This window comes from Diplotaxodon limnothrissa, linkage group LG15 (genome assembly GCF_057381915.1).
Source record: "Diplotaxodon limnothrissa isolate DT_005_m linkage group LG15, D_limnothrissa_male_GT1.1, whole genome shotgun sequence".
In the NCBI taxonomy this organism is placed as follows: Eukaryota; Metazoa; Chordata; class Actinopteri; order Cichliformes; family Cichlidae; genus Diplotaxodon; species Diplotaxodon limnothrissa.
In genome coordinates, this window is record NC_140610.1 from 14,702,094 (window position 1) to 14,725,441 (window position 23,348).

The 23,348-nt window shown below is 40.0% G+C and overlaps 1 protein-coding gene across 1 annotated transcript; it reads right to left on the minus strand.

Moving 5' to 3' along the window:
* Nucleotides 1–498: 498 nt before the first annotated feature.
* Nucleotides 499–6,793, minus strand: rd3 (retinal degeneration 3, GUCY2D regulator). The gene is made up of 3 exons (XM_085372602.1): nucleotides 6,763–6,793; nucleotides 4,838–5,146; nucleotides 499–1,400 (listed from the first exon to the last, which is right to left on the minus strand). Exons 2-3 carry the CDS (start codon nucleotides 5,131–5,133, stop codon nucleotides 1,034–1,036), a joined length of 663 nt encoding a protein of 220 aa, XP_085228728.1. The 5' UTR covers nucleotides 5,134–5,146; nucleotides 6,763–6,793; the 3' UTR covers nucleotides 499–1,033.
* Between the last annotated feature and the right edge of the window lie 16,555 nt (nucleotides 6,794–23,348).

Genomic DNA, 23,348 nt, shown 5'->3' on the forward strand with positions numbered 1-23,348 from the left:
GCAGTCTTTCTACATTTAGAAAGGTTTCGTACGTTCATTTTCTGCTTGTAGCTGATGAGAATTGCGGTTGCAAAAGTGCAAGTCTGATTGTGTGTTGAAATAAGTTTTTAACATGTATATTATGTTAAAAATGCGAATCGACTCTGTATTGTTGAATTATTATAGTAAGTCTTATTCATAACCATTTATTCTCTCATGAACAATGTTTCAAAATCAGTTATTTTTATTGTATTGACATATAAAAACACAGACACTGTCAGTTCCTCTTGTATGGAGATAATGTCAAGATGTTTATGGATGATGGATGAAACCTTTTATGTATTGCTGAATAATGGTGGGTGACAAATGGAGCAGAAACAGCAATTAAAGTGTGTCAAAGCTTTTACTTTGATCTGACAGCCTTTGATGATTAATTCCTCTTCCCCCAACCCCTCCCCTCCAACATCCTCTTGCAAATAAAGAGCACAGGAAGAGAGCTTTCAGTTCACCGACCTTGGATGATGAATTATGTTCCTGGGTCCTTCTGTGCAGTTCAGGAGGGAACGTGTGACTCACCTTCTCATTGGATTAAGTCATTTGTTTTAAGACTGTTTTCCTTCTATACAAAAACTGTATGAACAAAATTTATAGCCCAGCCCTGCCTGTGTAGTCTGACCTAGCACCAAGTTTCTCCTCCCAATAAACAGCAGTTTAAATTAGATTAATTTCCCTATTAGGCTACATTAAAAAGCCCTCAGTGCTTAGATGCCAAATCTCTGCAAAATGAAAGAGGCATCACTTCAAGTAGTGATAATCTCATGAAAATTCTTTCAAGTACGGAAAAATATTTAAAATATGATAAACTAGAAAAAAGACACTTCAGATAAGAGAGTAAAGCAGGGTCAAATGCTGATTGGTACTGTACTGTAAAACCAGGCGGACAGATGGACTCATCCTCTCTCCTGGTGCAAAAGTGGACACTGCTACAAAGCATTAGTCCTACTGAAACGTCATTATCATCATCATCACCATCTCTGTCCCGTGAACTCCCGCATCAAACAATCTTACTGCTGCCGGTTCCTTTGTATCTAAAGTCAGGCATGCTCCACACTCTCTGCATCTTCTCGTCCTTGTCCATCCCTCTCTCCACGTCCTCTGACACGGTTTTGAGGTCGCTTAGACCCGCCCCTTCAGCTGCAGCAGTGGTCAGGCCCACTGTGCTTCCAAACGGGTTGATCTTGATCCGCGATCTAAAGTTCATGAGGGAAACGCTCATGGCACGTTTGTTGTTCCACTGGCGAGCAAGTCGCTCCGCCTCCTGCTCCTCCTTCAGGTGATCCAGAGCCTCCATGAGGACAGAGCGAAACAGACCAGAAACTTCATGCACTTCGGGCTCATTGGCCTGCATGGCCTCCCTGAACCTGTGCAAAGAAATGAAACAGTGATTGTGTGGTTGTCAGTGCGATGGTTTTGTAATTGGCTTTTTTCTTTTGGTTGTTTTGTGCACCCTTTCTACAAAAAGACGCCATTAAAAATGTTTTTCATTTAAAAAATATGAACATTATTAGCAATTAGCTTCTAACTAACTCATACAACAAGTTTGAATCATTTAGAGTCACATTTCCCACCTCTATATACTTGTTAGGTTCAGATGCTTGTAAACAAAAACATCAAATCAGCTAATCGCACGGAAGCAGCTCAGTGCATTTAGGAATGGAGACTTCATAGAGACGACCTGCTGAAGCTCAAACTGAACATCAAAAGGGGCAAAAGAAAGGAGATTTGCTACAAGACAGACTGGTCTAAGTATTTCAGAAACTGCTAATCTGCTGGGATTTTCCCGCACAACTATCTAACAAGCAGATTTATTAGATGAAATCTGGGCATTGTGAGATAACAAATGGTGGAACCTAGGTTCTTTGTCTTGTGTCCTTAATGAGTCCAGTGGAGTGACAGCAGATGCCTTTTAATACAAACGTGCTCACATTATAACACCTGCTTGCTCTTCTAGCTGTGAATCACTTGAGATCCTCAAAGCAGGACTGTCTATATATATGCTTTGCTTTTTTTTTCTTTTCTTTTTTAAGTAAAGTGCACGTGTGAAAGCGACTATGGTCAAATGATCTGATAAAAGGATGCTGGTCAGAACTAACGCTGGAACTGCAGTCAGTTAATGAGCATCATCATTTTCTAGCAAATTCTGTGTTTCTTTTGTCGGTACGTTCGATAAATGAAATCTTTCACACGTCCCATGACATGTAATGCTCAGAGCCATCTTAACCTGCCTGTAACAGATGAGGATCCACGTGATGGCAAATGTTCCTCCTCTGCCAACAAGTGCCTGAGGCCCTAACAAACCTTTAAATAGAAAACCTGGGAACCAGTTGCTCAGTAAGTACTTCAAACTGACTCATAATTGGCCTTTTGATCAACTCATGCTAGCTCAGATTTAGCATCTCTGATGTTGCTTTTATGATTCCAAAAATAGAATTTTAGAAATACAGTAAAATATTCCTATTAAGGATACAATTTAGTTTGGCAAGAAATTTTAAAAGAAACGGAAATCCATCCTTAGGGCTTCATATGTCATGATCCTGGGCTGACTTCTCAACCCTAGTAATCTCACTCAATTATAATAAATACTAATTAATTGTATTATCTAAGGTAAGATGTTCAAAAACGTGTTATTAATGTGTTTGGCTGGCACAAAACTTTTCTTTTCGGTTGTAAAACAGATTAAAAATTAACCAACTTTACCAATAGAGTCAATCAGTTTCATTTTATGTATGAAATTGAGTAAGTTTAATATAAATTTAAAGATGACACTTTTAACAATTCCACAGAAATCAGACTCACCAGACAGAATATCTAACCTAAAACTGCTTGTTTAAAAAAAAAAAAAAACAACACTTATTTTGGGGCGGGGGGATCTCCCAGTTGCCCTGTGGCAGCTGGAACAGGCCCCAGTCTCCCTTCTAACTTGAACTGGACAAAAATGGATGAATAAATGCAATTTTACTTTGTTAAATACACTTTATAGTAAGACAGCTGAGTACTTTGCCAACATGAGGCAAACTGAGATTGTAAAAACATGGTAATCTTGGTCCCTGCTGTGTTGGTGACTTCCACTTACCATTTAGCACCTCACCTCTTACTCACATTAACGCTGTTAAACTCTAACAAGGCACCTGGAGCCTCTGCAGCTTTCTACGAACAGACGCTAAGATGAGTTCAGGAAGTCTCTGTCGGAGATTAAATGGCTTTGAATGCACCAGAGCATTAAAGTCACGCGTCAAATGACGGAGAAGCTGGCCATCTTATCAGTTTGCCTCACAAAACCTTCCCCTGGTCTGTGCCAAAGAAGACGCTCAAGTGTGTCTCGTAAAAGTGTTAACACAAACAGAATTAGGGAGGGGTTATAGTTGGTTACAGACACAGACCAGTAGCCATTCCTGTTATAAGTTTTTGAAGACCACCAGAGTGCCTCGTGCCTAGTTGATGCAATGTAGTCTCAAACTGTCACAAAAGATTTTGTTGTCTTAAAAGGAATCAACACAGTCAGCGACAATACTCAGGTCAGTGTGGATTTTAAATGATACTCAGTTGGTACTAAAGGGTCTAAACTGTGCCAAAAAATAAGCCTCATGCATTACACCACCAGGAGTTTAAACACTGATACAAGGAAAGATGAAACTATGCTTTCTGACCCTACTATCTGAATAATGTACCAGAAATCAGGACAGGAGTGGCACTCAATGTGGTCTTCTGCTGCTGTAGCCCACCTGCTTCAAGGTTTAGCGTGATGAATAACAAGGTGTATTCAGCATGGTTGCATAACCATCAGCTTGAAGTCCAATCATTCTCCTCTGAACTGCCGTTCACTGGATATTTTGTCTATCCAGTTTAAATATCTCCACTCTGATGCTCAATTTGAACTTCAGCAGGTTGTCTTGAACATGTCTACCTTTCTAAATGCATGAAGTGTCCAGTGGGTGTGTCTATAAATACCTGAGCGGGAAAAATTAAAAAAAAGGCCAGATCCAACTTAGCCTCTAGTACTTAGGAAGCATGCTAACACAGCAGTCCCCAACCCCCCGGGCCATGTGAGTCGTTTGGTACCGGCAGAGAGTTGAGGCTCGGGTGTGAAATTTATGTTTTTTAGGGTTTTATCGGTTTTTATCGTTGCTGTTCCCCCACTGTCTGTTATGAATAAATCTTCTTTTTTTGGTACCGGTTCTGGTTTTATTTTGTTATTTATCCGCAGCACCTTACAGGCCAGTCCGTGAAAATATTGTCGGACATAAACTGGTCCGTGGTGCAAAAAAGGTTGAAGACCGCTGTGCTAACACACAAAACCAAAATAGCAGTAAACTTTGTACCACATTGGCTTGTTAGCATTGCCATGTTGGTTATGGGTATTGTTACAAAAAATAAATACAATTATATATTTAAATACATTCTTACAACATTGGTGATCTTATCTTTCAACTCGAAGCACAAATCTTTTTCTAATAAATAAAGCTAAGGTTAGCATGCTTGCTAGCTAAATAGCTTTATTTATTCATTGCACTGTGTGAATGTATGTGATTGTGCTGTCATTATTATCCAGTGTTAAATAATGTGTCAATAAATTTAATCTCTGAGTTCTTTTTTTCTTCTTCTTCTTCTTAGAGAATAGAAGCTAACTTGTAGCTATCCTCATTCATTTCATAAGTAGTCATGAGATAGTAGCTCTGAAGTCAAACTGTCTTCACATTTAACAAAATTAAAGTAGATTTTTGGCGACAAGGAAACAATATGGTATGCTGCTAAACTGCTATAGTGATTTTCATCTCACGCCTACTCACTATCACCTTACTTGAGTATGACCAGCCCACAACAGGATGGGGGCACCTTGGCACAGAGGTCCTCCAGGCCAAGCCTCTCGCCTGTACTGATGTTGTAGGTGGACCGGGGCGTGCTGGCTAGCCAGCTGTAGTCGACCCCAGTCTTTGTGCGTCGGTACTCGTTCTCCCTCTCTCGCTGCTGCTTCTCAGACTCCTTCAGCTGCCAGCTGAACTCGAGCATCAGGGTGTCGGTGACCACGTCGGCCGGGTCCCGGCGGGGAGTCCGGTAATACGGCTCGTTCCAGCTGAACCAGGAGGCCATGGCCATCCTTCACTGTTCACTGATGAGGGGAAATGACAACCAGACTTCAAGTTTATTTCTGAAAGGCTGTGTCTGTGAGAACAGAGCATTCATTCAAACAGGCAACAAAGTCAAAATCAGCCTAATCCCAGATTAGCTGAACTGAGCCCACATCAGCTGACGACTCATCTGACGCTCTTTTATGCATCCAATTGGCAATACAGGTTGCGCTATTTAATCTGCATTAACCTGCCAGTTCCTGGACATCTGCAAGCCACTTTGCAACCCACCTCTGTTGCCTGCTCTGCTCTGTGAACATTTTCGCTTCTGCTGTCCCAGAGCCACACTGCCAAACTTGAATTATAGCAGATGGAAATAACATTCTTATTCTCAATCGAGTGATAAATAAATAAATAAATAATGTGTTTAGAAAGAGACACGCTTGAAATGTTTAATTAGAATCTGTGGATGTTTGAAAATGGTACCAATAAAACATAACAGACAGCACAGAGTTGACCTGCAACGAGTTTTAATGAACATTCATTTTGTAAAACAAAGCATCCTCTGAAGTGTGTTCGATATCTGCATATTTTTCAAAAAGACAACATCCACCATGCTGCGTCGGCTCTTTGTTCTGCAGGTGTCATATCCGCTCCAAAGGATCTCTATTCAAGCCCATCAATAGTGGGCCTTTTGTTAGCTTGTATTAAAAAGCACAGCTGTGCAGGCCACTGATTCATGTGTCGTGAGTCATTATTCAGGATTTTAAAGCATTGATTTTACATGATGGGACTTTGGCACCTTTTTTTTCTAAATGAAAAACACTGTTTCCGATTCACAGCTTTAAAGCTTACAAATCTAAGTCCCATTTTTAGTGGTTTTTCTAGTATAGCTGTTGTTTTCAGCATGACCAGCCCCTTTAATGCTTGACCACAGTGTTTTTATGGTAGGTTAATCTATTTACATGCTGGAGGTATCTTCTGGGCCACATCAGTTGTACATGCGCCTCCAGGTGCTGTGGCTACAATAAAACATGCGCTGAGAAAAGGTTTCACAACAGAGCGATGGAGTGAGATTACAGCCATACCTCGACCCCAAGTGTCCAGCACTTTAACCCCTAAAAATGGAGCAAGTAAAATAGTCACTGCATCAGTATGTTTTACATCAGGAAGGATAAAGGCTGCATTTTTCAATCTATCAAGTAATCTGAACACAAAACAATCTGATAGCATCTTCTTTTTAATCAGAAGTCCAAAATATTAAACTTGCTAGGAAGTAAAGTCAGAAAAAATAAAAATAAAAATAGGTGAGTCTTTTAAAGAGAAATGACATAAATTAAAACCACAAAATAACCAAGCATTGAAAGACCTGTAATCTCAGGTTGTTTTTGTAATATTTGTTAATAAATGACCTAAAAGATCACTGGATTTCCAGCCATTGTCAATTAATTTCTCTGTCAATAGCAACCATTTAAACTGACCACTCCTTTCAGCCCTGAATTGGAGACTGGTCTGCTGCTCTCTTTCAGGACTCCAAATCTGAGTGATTTCTTATTTATAAGTGGCGTGAATACCAGAAAAAAAATACATGCTTTCTTGAAGTCAGTTTTTTCAGCCTTTATTTTGAACCAGCTTGTTGCTTCAAAGAATGCCTTACCTCTTCCTTGTTTCTGAAGTTTTCTTTGGTCTCCACAAGATATAAAATCACCGTAGAGCCGGACAGTAAAAGTCCTCAGAAAGCAGAAGAGCTGGGTGGATGTCGAAGAGACTGGCTGAATGAAACGCAGAGAGAAGAGAGAGGAGAAATGGTTTTTCTCTCGCCTCCTCTTCCATCCTCTCTCAGCATTATCGCCACCTCTCGCTCTCCCCTCCTCCTCCCAGGAGCCTCTCTGGCCTGCCTTTACTTGTTGCAGGAGGTTGGGGGCACCATCTCCAATGGGAGCCGTTGGATCATGGCCCCTGATGAAGTGCTTATGTAGCTCTTTACGATCCGCCGTTGCCATAGAGACACTTGTAAGCCTATTTGTCCACAATAAGCTCCATCAGCTGAAAAGGGAGCCTGAGAGCGATGAAGAGGCAGATAAACAGGACAGAGTGGGTTGAGCAGCGAGAAGGAAAGAGGAAGACAAATCAAAGAATGTTGTTCGGAGGACAGTGTTAGTGGCGTGGGAGCTCGGCGGTGCACGGACAACACATGCGGGAGGTCATCCTGTGTAAATGAACAAATTAACTTCCCACAGATAATGGGAGTCACTGGGTTACAGTGGATGGTCCTGAATTTTTGGAGGGGAGGAAATGTGCTAATTACAGGAGGAAATGTTTGTCAGTGTGTGTGATGCACAGGATAGAGTCCAGACTTAATGTGCAGTTGTTGTGTAGGAGGAAATCAAGGTTTGTTGGCTTATTCTGTGTGTAGGTGTGAGTAGCAGCAGCAGCAGCAGCAGCAACAGCAACAGCAGCTAACCTCTGACAGTTTCCTTCTGTGCATTCTCACTCCAACCTTAAAATCCTCATCACCCTTCCATTACAGCACAACACCATCCTCCTCTTTAGCGATACACCGCTAAATAAAATGCTGGATGAACCGCGACCTCTGTTTAGTCACTGCAGAAGAATCCATTACTGAGAATGCTCACTAAGTAAAACAAGAGAAACATTTATATTCACTGCTGCATCTTCTAATGATAACATGGTGACACCAATATAAAAAGAAATAAAATAAAAGCTCTAAATGTGTCACAATATTTATGGTTCATAAAAATATTGCAGCAAACAATTCAAGCAGGTCTGAAAAGTACTCTTTTTTCACAGTGACATGACAGTAAGTTGGCGTAAACAATACTCACTGTGAATACATGCATTACTACATCTATTATTTCTTGCTATTACAACAGAAACAGGGGATTGAATTTAGAAAGTGTTGTGTCCTAAGTGCCTGGCTAAATGTAAAAAAAAAATTGTAATCATGTTGAGGAACTATTGAGGAAGTCAAAAATCAAAAAATCCAAAGATTATGTAGTTAACATTTCCCATTTACTTACCTGTCATTGTATACACTTTATCTATCTCATATCCAGAATCATCAGTTAGCCCAGCATGGATGTCTTTGAACTATGGGAGGACACGAGAGCATCTGGAGGAAACATGCAGGCACAAGGATAACGTACAGGCTGCACACAGAAAGGGCCCTCGAGTTGGTAGTGCTAACCACTATACAGCTGCTGTAGTGATGCCAGCCATGAAAACTCAAAATGTATTCATAAGAATCCTGTGGGCAACACTTGGCAATGGTGGGGAGGAAGAACTCCCTTTGAACAGGCTTCAGGCAGAACACAGATTATAGAGAGACTGTTAACAATAAATCACAGCTTAAGCTAATATCGTATCAAGGGATAGCATTTCCCATCATGCCATGAGGCTTAAAGATAAAGATGAGATGGTTTAGCAAGCTGCACCCAAAGACCATATGGGTGCATTACACAGTCCCAGGGGCCTGCTAATGAGCAAGATCCAAATAAAATCCTAGAATTTTACACACAGTCAGTCAGTATAATTATATGGCAAACAATATGGCATAGAAAACGGTATTATTTGTAAGATAAAGGCATTATAAATACTCCAAAAGGAATCAAAAGCACAACCCAGTTACTCCAGTTAGCAGAAGTGAAGCAAAGCAGAGAGCTAGTAGCTACAGCCACTTGTATCGGCATCCACCAGTCATCCAATAATAAGACTTAGTACAATTTCACCAGGAGATTTCAGAAACTGTTTTTGTTTTTTGTAGAAAACTGAGCATTTTAACATGAGCTGAGCTCAGAAAGAAGGCTCAAAACTCACGAAACTGTTCTTTCTTATATGCATGCCACAATGTGCCCCAAAAGTATGTAACAATCTATATAATGACACAGTGTTAAATTAAGAAAGTAAATCTGTCATGTGAATAAGTATGCAGTCACTGCGTTAAGAGTATGAATATAAAACACAAAGAGCTTTTTCAGTCGCCCAGGCAGCTGAAGACATTTATCCTCCGTGCAGATAGAGTGAAAGTGTGTAGGGGGAGGGTGCATTGTCTGGATTGGAACTCAGCCACAGTCTCCTCAGCCCTGCCTGATCGGGTGTGGTGCATCTCTAACCAGGTCAGCTCCACTCACCTGTTTCCTGGAAGAGAGATAAAGACAGTGCGAACAAGGAGAACAAGAGTTCACATAATTCAAGTCTGTCTGCAGTCAGCACACACATCATATGAAAGAAGTATGACATGCTGCAGCACTTCCTTGTGTTTCTGTAGCGTTTTTACGAAGGCGCTGTAAAATGAAGAGGAAGTATTTTTCTGTAAATAAGTTACAAAGTGATTTTTTTAAACAGGACAGATTATTACACCAAGCAAAACTATGGTTAAAGTGCATAGACTCTACACTTTTAGAAAGTATACGGCTCCTTTACTGGAATGATGAACAATAATTGTCGGTAACACTTTATAATACAGCCTGTCACTTAATTCTCCTGTAATTAAATTGAATATCAGGGTATTATATTTGAAATTACAATGCAATTATATTTATCTGCAAATACTTAAAGGTAGGTGCACTAGAAATAGGGGTAATAGATCAGATTATTACAGGAAACAAAAACTATTAATCCATCCATCCATTCGCTTCCACTTATCCTTTTCAGGGTCGCAGGGGGCGCTGGAGCCTATCCCAGCTGTCATAGGGCGAAAGGCGGGGTACACCCTGGACAGGTCGCCAGTTTGTCGCAGGGTTAACACATAGACACAGACAGCCATTCGCACTCACATTCACAACTATGAGCAATTAAGAGTTTCCAATTACCTAAAAGTGTTTTTAATGTAGCTCTTAAGTCAAGTGGGCACTCTGACCATTTTCTTTTTGTACATGGTCTAATCTGTTTAATAATAGTAAACTACAACCTAAAGATCCTGTGTCACCTACAGCTCATGATTAAGTGATATTGATCAGTCAAAGTCTCTATACTGCCTAATTTCCCTTGAGTTTTTATTAAAACATGAATCTAAGGTGGGTTTTCAATCAAAAGCTGCACATGCACTGAGTTTTCGGGCACTTCTTTACAAATAGAAGATGTAATATAACACAGGATGAAGGCACTGAATACTTCCAAACATCCAACACAATTGTGTCATGGTTTCAGTCTGTCTGGCTGGATTGAGGCCTCCACTATCCAAAGGTAGTCTCTCTGCCACAGTTTGAAGGTGACAGATGGGCAGGTAAGCTCTCGCTGTAATCCAACCAGATGACAGTTTTAATCCTCTAAAGTGATTCCCTCCATCCGCCCCATGTTAAACTCAGAGTGAGCGGCGGCAGGGTTCGGACAGTGCGTCACCGGCACGGAGTTCATTTGGACGGTTTGGCAGATTTGATGTGTGATCTGACGCATCTCACTTCTGGGTAGCAAACTGGTTAGACTCACACTGTCTGCATTTGCACCTAGTCGCAAACAATTACCAGGCGGGTGAAAATTGCTTCAGTGGGACAGCGTGGTGTTTTTCTGGGAAAATAGGCTCTTGAATGGGTTTCCGTGACTGCCCGAGCATGTTTTGCACTAAATGATCAGAAAGATTCCATCAAAACCAGTCAGGATGTGCATTTAAAAAGAAACCATTCCACATTTTGCACAATTCATTCATCATGCTTATTTTAGCATGAAGACTGGTACTGTGCTGGTAGCTATGAGGTCCTAATGAGAGCTTTGCAGGCTTATTTTAATGTGTTGTTTTATCTAAACTGTGAAGCACTTTGTAACTGAGTGTTTTTTTAAAGTGCTACACAAATTATATTGTTGTTGTTTTAAATATATGCCCTAAATATGTGGGCTACTCTTGTTTACTGTGCTGCTACTGGTCACAATAATATAAGGAAGCTCTTTGGTAAAGTGAAACAGTGAAAAAACAGTGAAAAACATCAAATGCAGAGGGTTGTTTGTTAGTCTTTATTTTAGCTGTCATAGGGCCAGAAGTAGGTTATACCCTTGACAGGTTGCCAGTCCATTTCAGGGCCAAGAAACACAACCATTCACACTCATAGTCTATTTGGAATCAACAGCTAACTTAACCGACATGCTTTTGAACTGTGGGAGGAAGTCCAGTTTGAACCCGCACAGACATGGGGAAAATATGTAAACTTCACTCAGATTCAAATCCGGGGCCTAACGATGCTAACCCCTTCATCCATCCTAAAAAACAGACAAACCAAAAAGCCTTTTCTTGGTGTTTCCCGTTTTTACACAGATCATTTTTCAGGCCTAAACTGTTCCTTGTAAATTTCCTGTTCATGCTCTGTTATGTTATTATTTCAACAGGTGGCAATTCACTGCAAACAGCTCGGCATCAAGCATCAAAAATCTTTTTGCCATTCTAGTAAATTTGCTTTGATTACTAAGAGTGAACAAGGTGGTTTCATTCTACAGCTGACCGTGATAAATAAACCTCTTAAGCTCCGTGAGGTGAACAGGACACGGCAAATGTAGACAGTGAGTCAGAGTGACTCAAGCAGGGGATTGATTGCAGGAAGCCTGGAAAACAATACTGAGAAGGACATCATGCTCCAGTGAGGCAGCTGGTCGCACTCTGGTCATTTTCATGTATATACTGGGATTTGCATAAATCCACTCAAGTTCTCACTCAGTTTTATCCATGTTAAAATCTGCATTTAAATACTTTGTAATGCTTTGAACTTCCTTTGTGCTAAAGTGGCCTGCATCTAAAGTGATTTTATACTGAAGCATTTTAGCAGTCTACTTATAATCACAATGAAACCAGATGATTAAGTTCCTCTTAGAGCCTCATGCTTTTGCAATACCCAAACCCACCACAAGGGGGAAGAAGCTGACCACGTTAGCTGCCGAGAGGCTTCATATACACCCCGCATAAGCTCGTTTATTTCTTTATCTTTGCAAGAACGTCGGGTTTGCTTGTAAAATAGTCACCACAGGTTTTGGGTGGAGAAAAACGGGAGCAGATGGAGCAAGCTGTTTTGTTTTGAGAACTCATGCTTGACATTCTTGAGATGAAAAGCCTGAAAAGTTGGACCAAACAAACAACAGGCAGCCTCACCTGCTGAACAAACATTATTCCACATGCATGAAAGCATTCCTGAACTATCAACACAAATGAAAGGGGCGAGGAGGACTTGTTATCTGTTAACGGAGGGACGTGTGCAGAAATGTCACACTAACCTTCAGAGCTCGTTGCGCATTAAAGTGAAGTGTCATGGTCAGACACGGTGCTGTCAGCCTCTTTTCCACACGCGTCGGGCTTTGTGCGCTCCACACTGAAGTAAACTGAGTAAGAGTCACATGATGAGCCGAGCACAAAACACTGGCATTGACGTCAGAGGTCCGTTCCTCTGACACTGACTTTTTGTCCTTTTTTTTTCAGATATTTTCTCTGTTCCGTGATAAATATCCAGCTTGTGATTTCCCAAAACGGTTTGATCTCGCCACAGTCTTGTATTATCTCCCAAGTGACAATCTAAACTCTGGTCTCATAATCTGACCTTGAGCCCTGACTTTTATTTACTGGTGTGAAAATGCCCCCAAACTCTAACTTCAGCAAAGGTTTAGTGGATAACCTTTAGTTGTTGCTTAAGTCTACAGAGGGTCTTAAGCTTTGTGAAGCGCGAGTCTTCACAATCTATTGTGTTAAAGACTAGAGCATAGAAAGATAACTGCAATACATGCTTACAATACACATATAATCTAGAAATATGCCAGGCCTGAGGCCTTAACTCATTTAGCTTCTAACTGCATTTTAGTCTACTTGGTAACAGATGACCGGAGTCAATAACCAGCCCTCAGACACCTTGAAGGCTTGAAGTTATTACCTTGTTTGGAAGGTGTTATAGAAATGAGAAGTTCTATGTCTGTTTATAGCCATCTAAGATGTACCATTTACTGTAACTAACGTCTTTAACCTATTTTTGCCTTGGAGGGGCGGATACCTCACTGCTTTTAAAGTGTTCACAACATGTATTTTTGTCAGAAGACATATGCTGATGTTTTCTCCTGTGTGTTAATAAACTCATCGTTTGATTGCACTTTTCTGGGGCCTCCGTGGTTTGTTTCACTGCTCGGCATTGATTGATTTCGCGACACTCACTTAAAGTAAACAAGGCATCTCATTAAAGAAGACATCATCAGGATGGCAGCATCTGTTGTTCCCTTTTTTGATATTTTGAGGCATATTTTTGTTGCAAATTTTAAAAGCAGGTTCTTCACTGTGAAAAGATTTTTAAATGAATGGAGGACTTGGTAAGGGTTTCTGTAAACCAAAGGCAAGAAAAGTAATGAAGAACTGCGATGCAGAAAAATCCACTTATCAGAGGGCCTTGGTCCTGCTATCATGGCATTTCATTGTTTCTTTTATTCAATCCACCTTCTTCATTGTATGACGCAAACTTTTGATTATTTTGTAACCCTACAGCCCTGGAAGAAAGGACATGTTATCAGACTTCTGCCTGGAAGTGAAATTGGCCTGACAGCAATGTCCCAAACTGCCCTCTGCTGTGACAATGGGGAAGGAAATGCAGGGCAGATCACATGAGAGCGGAGACTTAGGGAAAAAAAAACTCCAAAATGCTGACATCCCCATTTTCATTGGCCTTTGTCCAGCGGCCCATTTTACTAGAAAAGCCTCTGTGGGGTGTGTGGATTGTGGAGTGTGTACTAAGGTCAGTGAATCTGTGCTGCGACGTGAATGCTCTCATAGATCATCGCAGTCAGAGGAGGTGGAAAAGAAGCCATAAAGAAACTTTAAAATCAAGTAAAAATAATAATAATTAAACCGTTTACAGGTACAAGATACATCACACAAGTATTTAATGAAATATTTTTTTATTCATATTCCAGTGCAAAATTACACGTTTAGGGGATTACTTGAACTGATGGTATAACACCAGTCCTTTGCATTTATGGTAACCTTCATGAAACATTTCTTAACTTTAACTGTACAGCTCTTTAACACCATTGTGCAAAAGTCTTCTGCCTAAAAAACGGTTTTAAAAAAGGCATCTAACTTAAGGGATGAACCACTGTGGTGTCTATACATGATTGATTGCTTAGCAAAAGAACGAATATTAAATATTATCGTTATGCACTTTGTTACTAAGCATCTCTGTGTCGCATCATTTGTTACCATTTCTTAGAATCTATGAAAAGTGTCAAGTTTTACAGGCATAAAACTATATTTTTGTACAACAAGGTGATTCTCAGTGAGCTTTTGGACAGATATTTGGGATCTCCACATTATGTGCAGTGTCTCAAAATAAATAAATTAAAAAAATAAGAAACCTGGACAAGGAAAAAAATGGGAATCAGTCATGGATCGGCCTCCTCAGAGCAGAGTCAGATCATCTTGACAAAAATGGAACAAAAGGCAGCCGACATCCAAAGAAGAGAATTATTCCTGAAGACTGCTGAAAAAAAGACAAGACTGATTGTGTTGAAGGAGGTAATATCAAATTTTGACTTTCATTTCAAGCTCTTTCTGTTTTGTACCTTAATTACTTGAATTTTGGGTGCATGTTTGCGTGTTTCAATAAATCGTTCCCATTTTCTTAGCAAAATATAAATAATTGAGGGATGGCTCATGATTTTGCACAGTACTGTATATAAAAGATGGAAATACCTACAATGAAATCACCTGTAGGTTTGTGAAACTTGGCTTTGAAACCTTAATTTTAGTACTACGGCCACCGCCATGCTGTTTTGTTTTGTCTTTTGTTTTGTTCATGTGTCTGTGACATTACTGTCACAGACACATGAACCTGCTAACTAGTGCCAAGTAAGAAAAAATAAAATTTCACTTACTTAAACTTGAGGACTGATGTTTTAGGTGGTCTGTTAGGACAAGTAACCACACAGGAAGCAACGCTTGTCAGGTAACTTTATTAAAAATACTACAAAGGTACAAACACAGCTTCTTGCCAGACCCACTGATACCTGTAAGTGCTAAACTACTTAAACCTGTATTGACTGACAAGACAGTACAAAGTTTAACATGGTAAAACATACACTAGACACCTATACATCACACATCACTTTTCCATCCAAATTCAATCAAAATAATCATGTTTCTTTCCTCATTTTTCTTTTCCTCATCATCTCTTTAGAGAAACATCTGGCTCCATTATCCTTTTTTTGCGCACCAGGGACTTGTAGACTGTCAAACTGCTGTTTGAATCTGTGACGTTAAAAAAAAAAAAGCTGTGCATGAAAAGCACTAAAGTGGGCTGAAAAACAAAGTGTCAAAACATTTGGTTACAGCTGAGGGGAACCGCAGAGGTGTGGGTGTGCTGAAAGCGACACCTTTAACCATCTACATCTAGCTCTCAAAACAGCTCTGTCAACAACATGTCCGAAAAAACACGAGCAAGACTAGTGATGAATTACTTTACAAAAACATGTTATGTAAAACAAATCCCAGCGTTCCCTGTTCACCGGTCTGCACTGAGATCGGCCTGCCAGCTTACAGTCGGCTAGTCAGCTTGGCATGGCCACCCTGAGGCGTGATTTGCTGGCTGTCACGGCCATATTGCAATGGCAGATGGGTAGAAATGTAATGAAACGAAAGAATAAAATCCTCCATGAAAACTGGAGTTCACCTTCTGTGCAGAATGATCTCTCTTAAGCCTGGGTGTTGGCAAATTACTGGCTAATTGATTTAGTCTATATTCAAAGTCTAGGGGAAAGCATTTGTTTTCAGAAAAGCAATAGTGCACAATAAATGTATCTACATTTGATTGACAATAACATCCATAAATTAAATTATTATTATATAGCTTTTACCCTTTGTCACTTTCCTCTGTTGTGGTTTATTTACTTTCACAACTGAGCGAACATTGTTGCACAAAATGTGGAAAATGAGAGGGAACATTTCTGTTACTATAACTACTACAATTCACTATAACTCTGATCAACGAATAATACCAGCTAATTCCAGCTTAGCACTGAAAAACACAAAGAACTTGTACCTGGTGCTTTGAATAAATACTGTTTCTAGTCTGAAAGTACTGATGGTTATTTTCTAAGCAGTCAAAGATACACTGCAGGTTTGTTGGAAATAATGTCTTTAGCATCAATGTTCAGTGAACTGACTTTGGTGTCTTTATTGTGCAGTCAAAAAGAAACAAGCTCCCTCAGGCTGGATGGAGAGCGCTGGTGAACTTCAGTTTTTAGGCCTCCTCAGGGATCTGTTGGGATCAGATTCAGACTCTGACTAGACTACTCCCAGATTTCCTGATAGAAAAACTTGTTCTAAACCTTCAGCCCAACCAAAGGTCCTCGGCACCTTTTGGCTAACTCCCCATTGGCTGTCAGGTACCTTTAGAAGTCAGACTGGTGGAGTATGTCACGTCCAATCAGTCACAGCAGACGGCTGCCCCTCCATCTGATAGAGGGTTCTTCCTGTTAAAATGGGAGATTTTCCTTCCCCCTGTCACCAAGTGCTTGCTTAAAGGAGGTCGGCTGATTGGTGGGATTTTTTTTCTAATATTGTAGGCTCTTTATCTCACAATATAAAGCACCTTGAGGTGACTGTTCTGATGTTACTCATAGAGACCACTGGGTCTGACCCCAGCCACACTGAGCTAGACTGTGGTTGGTTCTAATCTTCTTCTGTGTAACCAAATCCAATAAATTTGGTTATTACTGATTAAATGATTGAATAATTTAACAATAATTGGTTATCATTGCTCACAGCTAACCCAGCATACATGAAAATACCAACAAAGAGAACAACCCTTCAATACAAATTCGAGGGTAAAAGGGTGTACTCTGTTGTCATTGGTAGTTCAGCTTTTAATTTATCCTTACCATAAAAGTGTTCAAGTCCAGATCTGCAGTAACTTCTCCAAATGGAGGACACTGCAGTCGTTTTCCCTCCAGAATGCCTTTCATCATAAATAATTTAAAAGACTTAATGTCCTTCAAGAATAAATGAGATGTACAAGACTATAATATGCCGGAGCGCTGGTACATGGAGAGGTTTTTATCCATGTACCAGGTCTCATCTTTGATTGTTTTTCTGTGTTGCTGTCGAATATTGAGCAAAGTCAATTTTAAACTGGGTTTGAAATATAGCAAAATGTGGAATTCACTGAATCTGTGTGTGTGTGTGTGTGTGTGTGTGTGTGTGTGTGTGTGTGTGTGTGTGTGTGTGTAGGAGGGGAGCATATTAAAGCCTCTTCAGTCAGGGATAGTCCTTCCAGTCGTGAGCTTGCTGGTTCTCACACACGGTGATGATAGCTTGCGCGTGTGTCAGTCGGGGGAGGAGGGAGGTACGCAGTGTCCAACAGCAGCTCATACCTGTGTGTTTGTTTCCAAAGATAATGTTTGTGAATCATCACAAATCTGTGAGCTGGAGGCGGAGAACGTCAGGAGAAAAGGAAGCGCGGCTAAGATTGCGTAACAGCAAAAGTCTGTTTGCAGCTTCATCGTGACGTGCGACAAAATGCAGAGGAGTAAATGTTCTAGCCTGATTTAATTATCACCAAACAGTTACATGATTCAAAACAACTTTATTGATCAGTGACAGGCAAGCTGGGGAAACTAGCTGGTCATTGCTTCTGCAGTCATAGCTTGGGGCCTCCCCACTGAATAGGTCAGGTTTCTCTGACGTGACTGATTAACTCACATAAAAAGGAAGTGCCGGAGTGGAGGGGGGGTTACAAAGCAGCTTGCAGAGTCAAGCTGAAGCAATTTAAACAGCACAGCCCATATGAGATTTGCCAACAACACATGTAGAAGAGTGCTGAGCAGTCAGCTGATGTGGGCGGACACTGAGATCAGCTGATCTTGACTAGATTGCTGGCTGAGAATGACTTTCCATGTTCAGTTTATATGCCGTTTATAAATGGAAATAGCCTATTAATAACATTTTATTGTCTTTTATGTCACTGACTTTATGATATATTCAATACAATATAAAGGAGTTGACTTTCAATCAAATTAAATTAGTTTAGGTTAAAAAAAAATCCATGTAACCGTATTAAAGTTTGGATTTTGCTGTTGTTAATAGTGTGTATAGTCTATTAATTCTTTTTACAAAATCAAACTGGGACACGATTACATTTAATCTATCCATTCTTGCTCAGTTTTTGAGATTTTCTGGTCCTTGGGAACTTCACACTTAAAGCCTAGCTGAATAAAGCTGCATAATAGGTGACGGTTCATGAGGCTGACAACAGTTTAGTAAAAAGAGATGGTAATAAAACTAACACAAATATAGAAACAGAGAACCACCTTTATTAAAACACGACTGTAACTTCAATCAGGTCAACTTAGTGCAGTAGTAGGATAACAGGATTTTGCATTAAAATGATGGGATTATGATTTTAACTCAAATAAAAGTAGCTAATATTTAACTGTCCTGTGTCCTCAGATCTTATAGAGATGATAAGCTGTTGCAGTGTCCGCATGCTGAAATGCTGAGCAGCCGTTACATGAGTCTATGAGCATAAGACATTAAAAGAGGAATCTTCCCTTTATGCAGATTGCATGATAGAGGACGGGGAGAGTGAGTGTTTGCTCTCTTCTCTTCCTATCATGCTGTTTATCAGTGAGGAATTATTTAACGCTGGGTTGAACCCGATCAACTCTGCGATCAAAGTCTGAGAGGCTGGCCAGTGAGGCCGTACAGTGCGAGCGTCAGTGAAACATTAACCGAGTGTTTTCCCTACATCTTTCTTCAACAGCTGTGAGAACAATCCAAGATTCAATTTGCTACTTTCTCCACTTTCAGTTTTTCAATTGTTTCACAAGATCTGAAACTGGGTACACAATCCAAAATCGATAGAATAAAAACACAGTAAAAAAGTATAAATGCATCTGTGCTTTGATGAAACAGCATGTCTTGACCTTTTTTCTGTTGTCCACATCTCCACAACATCAGCATTTCAGCAGCGCTGATAAAACTTTTCAGAGAAATCGATTTTTGACCTTTGAATTTGCTGCTTGACCAAAAAGAAGAAAATCAAAGCACTCCTCTTGTTAGATTCTTCCTGCAGACTAATACAGTCACATGATTTTAAAACTATATCACTGCTGTTAACACACAGCTGCAACAGCTGTATTTCATATGTCCTATTTTCAGACATGAGGATACGGTTTCAATTTCGTCATTATAACTTCCTTGTCTCCTCCCTGTAGTTGTGACATTACTTTCAACCTGTGCACTGCACTGCAGGCATGCACTCCTGCTGTGGTGCAGACCTGTTTATGATGTTATATAACTGAGTGCTTTGTCCCTGTTTCTCACCTTTATATTAATGTCAGAGTCCATGCTTAACTTCTGATGTCACTGGGAAAAGACACACATAGAGGGATTCCTTCTTTTAGTAGTTAGCTGTCATTATGGTCTCATTATGTGTTTTATTCTACTTTTGCTTCAACTTTTTTAAAACGGGGAAGATTTGTTTTTAAATGCCACTAAAAATCTGCACTTTGTCTTACTTTGTTATTTGTGAAAGTGTCTTTCGTGAGGTTTAAATGAAGTGCAAGTTCCACTTTAGGTTGACAAGGAAAATGTTACCTCTTTTACACAAATGCCTCTTTTGATGAATGACTTAGCACTTCTTTAAAGAGAGGAAACAAGAAAAGAAGAAATGATTTTAAAAAGCTGAAAGCTATTTTAACTTTGATCAGTAAATATGTGTAGGTAAATATGATTACATTGTAATTTCAGATGTAATCAACAAAAATTCTGTTTAATTCAAGGGGTATTAAACCCTTCATCACCCTTGTGTATCTCCTCTTTGTAATTTTTGGCTTTGCCTCTGTGGTGTCAAGATCCAGCAGTTCTTCGGCTTATCCCTCACAGTTGTTTGTCAGCAACATATCAGCTGATTTCATTAAACTTGTGTGATCTTTGTGTGTTGAAAACTCCTTTTATGCCCTGTTTATACCCCACACTTGTTCCTGGACCACTCTGAGTGGCTTGTTGCCGACAGAAGTTGGGTTTTTTTTTTCTTTCTTCTTCATTAGAGTCATTTTCCACTCATTTGAGAGTTGCCCTGAAGGAGCAGAATATGCCTCTCGTGTCTCTTCGGTGCATGTTGACTGAGGACAGATATTTTCTAGAGCACAGATTTGCTGGCTGCAGGCGGTAACCTGACAGCACACAGCCACAGTTAGATTGTGGTGCCTTACTTTGAGGCCACAGGCGTGTAAATGGTTACATTGTAGATGTTATTTGTTGTCTTTTAACAGTATATTCCAATTTATATAATATTTATTCAATTTCTTTTTACCTTTTAATGGGAAATTGGACCATTGTGGTGGTTCCATTTTACTCACAAAGATCAGTTTGGGGTTTTCTTCGTCTCAGGATCATCATCTGAGTAACATTCCTGCACTGTTAATCTCTCTAAGATGGACAGGCCCTTTGTGGCTACAGGCCTGCCATGTGATTAAAGAGAGAAGCGTGAGAGAGGACATTCTAGTGGTGAAATCCAGGGAGATTTCTAAGTGATTCCCTTGCTTTCACTGCCTGAGCAATAGGTTTGGATCTCATGTCATGTTCATTTTCTACCTGGGAGGTCTCTGACTCACTCTGATGAATCCCCGGAAGCGTGGGCACTGATGAACTGGTTTGTTCGGTATGCACTGCATTGCTTTCCTTTCTTTGCTTTCGTTTTTTTTTTAACATTGTATAGATAGAAATGTCAAAATCAGCAATTCAAATAAGGGCATAAACTTGTGCTATGCACAAGCACAGCTGGGAAATGGTCTCGGGTTCAGTTTAGTTTACATTATCTGAACCCACTGGTAGATTTGGTCTGCAGTTCATAAGTCATATATCATGTGTGCATTTTCAAACCTAATAAGCATAGATACAATATAATGCACATATTGTATAATTTGCACATAATTCACATTCAAAGAGTGAAGTAAAATTCATCTACAACAATATGAGAGGCAGAAAAATTATTTCAAGTTATTTATGCTAAAGGTGGCTGTACAAGCTGCTGAATCATGGTATGTAGTTTTTTTTCTCACCAGGCTGCACATACTCCTGCAGAGATTTTCTTTATCACAGAACTGTAAATCAATTTCTTTTTAAGTCATCATCTCATATTTACAGCCTAGCAACACACCCAAAACCACCCTGATCTGTCACATTTACTCAAAACAGACTCCCTCAGTAATCAAAGTTCTGCTTTTTTCACCAAAAATCCAGGTTTCAGTTCATAATATCTGAAAGGAACCCATGCCACAAGTGTGCTGTTACTCTGGCAGTCTGTTGTATCAGTCTGCTGAATGACTTGAACCAAAATAATGCATTGCTGCTGTTCGGGTTTCAGTTTAAAAACACCCCAAAGAGGCTCAAAACATCAGCAGGCCCGGAGGGGAATCGTTTCTGACCTGAGCTTGGACAACAGGTGGAGTCTCTGTGGTTTTGGCCTCCTGTCGAAGTCGCTTTCCCATTCTTCTGCTTACAAAGCATCAACTGCAGGACCTGACTGATGACTTGCTGGCTAATAGACATCCAGCCTTGAACAGGTGCTGCTGTAACCTGATGTTATTCAACTCACCTGTCACTGGTTTTACTGATACGGCTGACTGAGCAGGGTCATTTATCAGCTCAGCTGTATGTGCAGCAATAGTTTTAAAGTTAAAAATGTTTCCTAACATGAATTTATTTGCCCGATTTATTTGCCCACTGGCTTCTAATCACTACATTGTTTTGTTTTGTAGTGAACCACGGCTAACGGACCTAGAATAGTAAGATTTACTAGTGAAGAAGCCTCGAGGTTAACATTTAAACCTTTAACACTTTAGTCACCAAAATAATTTGGTAGCTGCAGGCCTAAGCTATACTTAAGTTATACTTAAGCCTCAAGCCTTAAATAATAGCTCCTTTCATTTTGATTAAAAAAAAAAAGGACAGGACATTTATGTAGCAATAACCAGTCACTGGATAGAGCCAGGCTGCTTGTTTTCTTCCCTAGTTTCCTGCCGTTATGCTAAGCTAAATTAACCAACTGCTATGTGGGTTAATAACAACCAGCCTTCATTATTGAAATAAGTGCATTTAAAAATGCAGAAATGCTTCTTTTGCATCTTTAGATCCTGAGATTTTGTTTTTCATTTCTGACCCTTATAATTACTGTTTTTGAGAAACTATGACTGTATTGTTTTTTGTTGTAAACTTATTGTCCTTATATGGTGTCACAATTTAAATGGAAATTAGCAGAAAGATGCTTAGTTTTTATTTGAGATAATAACTCAGGCGAGAAATATATTTCTCCGTGGCTGAAACAAGCTTCCATAGAGTCACAACATTAACTGCTTGTGCTGGATTTAAGCTCTATGTTACATTGTTAGCTGCTATTCCAGTGTATATACTGATATTACTACACACATAGTAATAACCTTCCCTAAATTATTCCATAATTTACTCTGACATCTTAGTACTCTGCACCATTACACAAATGAATATCATATAGCACGTGTTGCTATTGTCTGTAAAGAAAAATCAATTGCTTCATCAGCTGATTGCAGTGACTTTGTGTCAGTGACCTCTGTGGGTGGCTGATATATATACTTTGCACTTTGCTTTCTAGTGTTAGGTGATAATATTTTGAGACAAACCTTTCTTTTAGTAAAAGGATTTTTGCATCACAGAACCAAAGTAGTAAACAGAATATTTCTTTAAATCCAGATGTTCTTATATTCTTAAGCAGCCTTAAGAAAAAAACATCACAACACAACAGCTTTAAACTGCTGTTAAATGAGCCTCTGTGTTTTTCACAGATTTCCGTTGCTTATCTCAGTGATACGGATGAGATGGAAACACACACAAGCCACAGAGTAGAGGATTGTTGTATTCAGGGGGCTGCAGGAGAACACCTGACTTAAACCCAAGAGTACATAATGAGAGACAACCACAGCACGAGCCCCTTTCTGTCCATGTGAAAGGATCCAGTGAGAGCCTCATGCTTGTTGCCCTTGGAATGCCCCTGGGTCTCTTACATAAGGCCTCTCGGGCCAGCGGCAGCCACATATTCAGTCAGCAGCCTCTCCAGACTTCCATAGAAACCCAGTTGCAGACGGAGGCCAGGATTCCCTGCTGCGAACCGTGGAGAAGAGTTGTGAAACACTGCAATTATGGACTTATGTAACTGCACAAGTCACTCAGAGAGATTTACGGCTAACCGTTATCACTGTTTAGGTAGTTGAGGTTTCTGGAGCTGGATAGAGGACATAAGC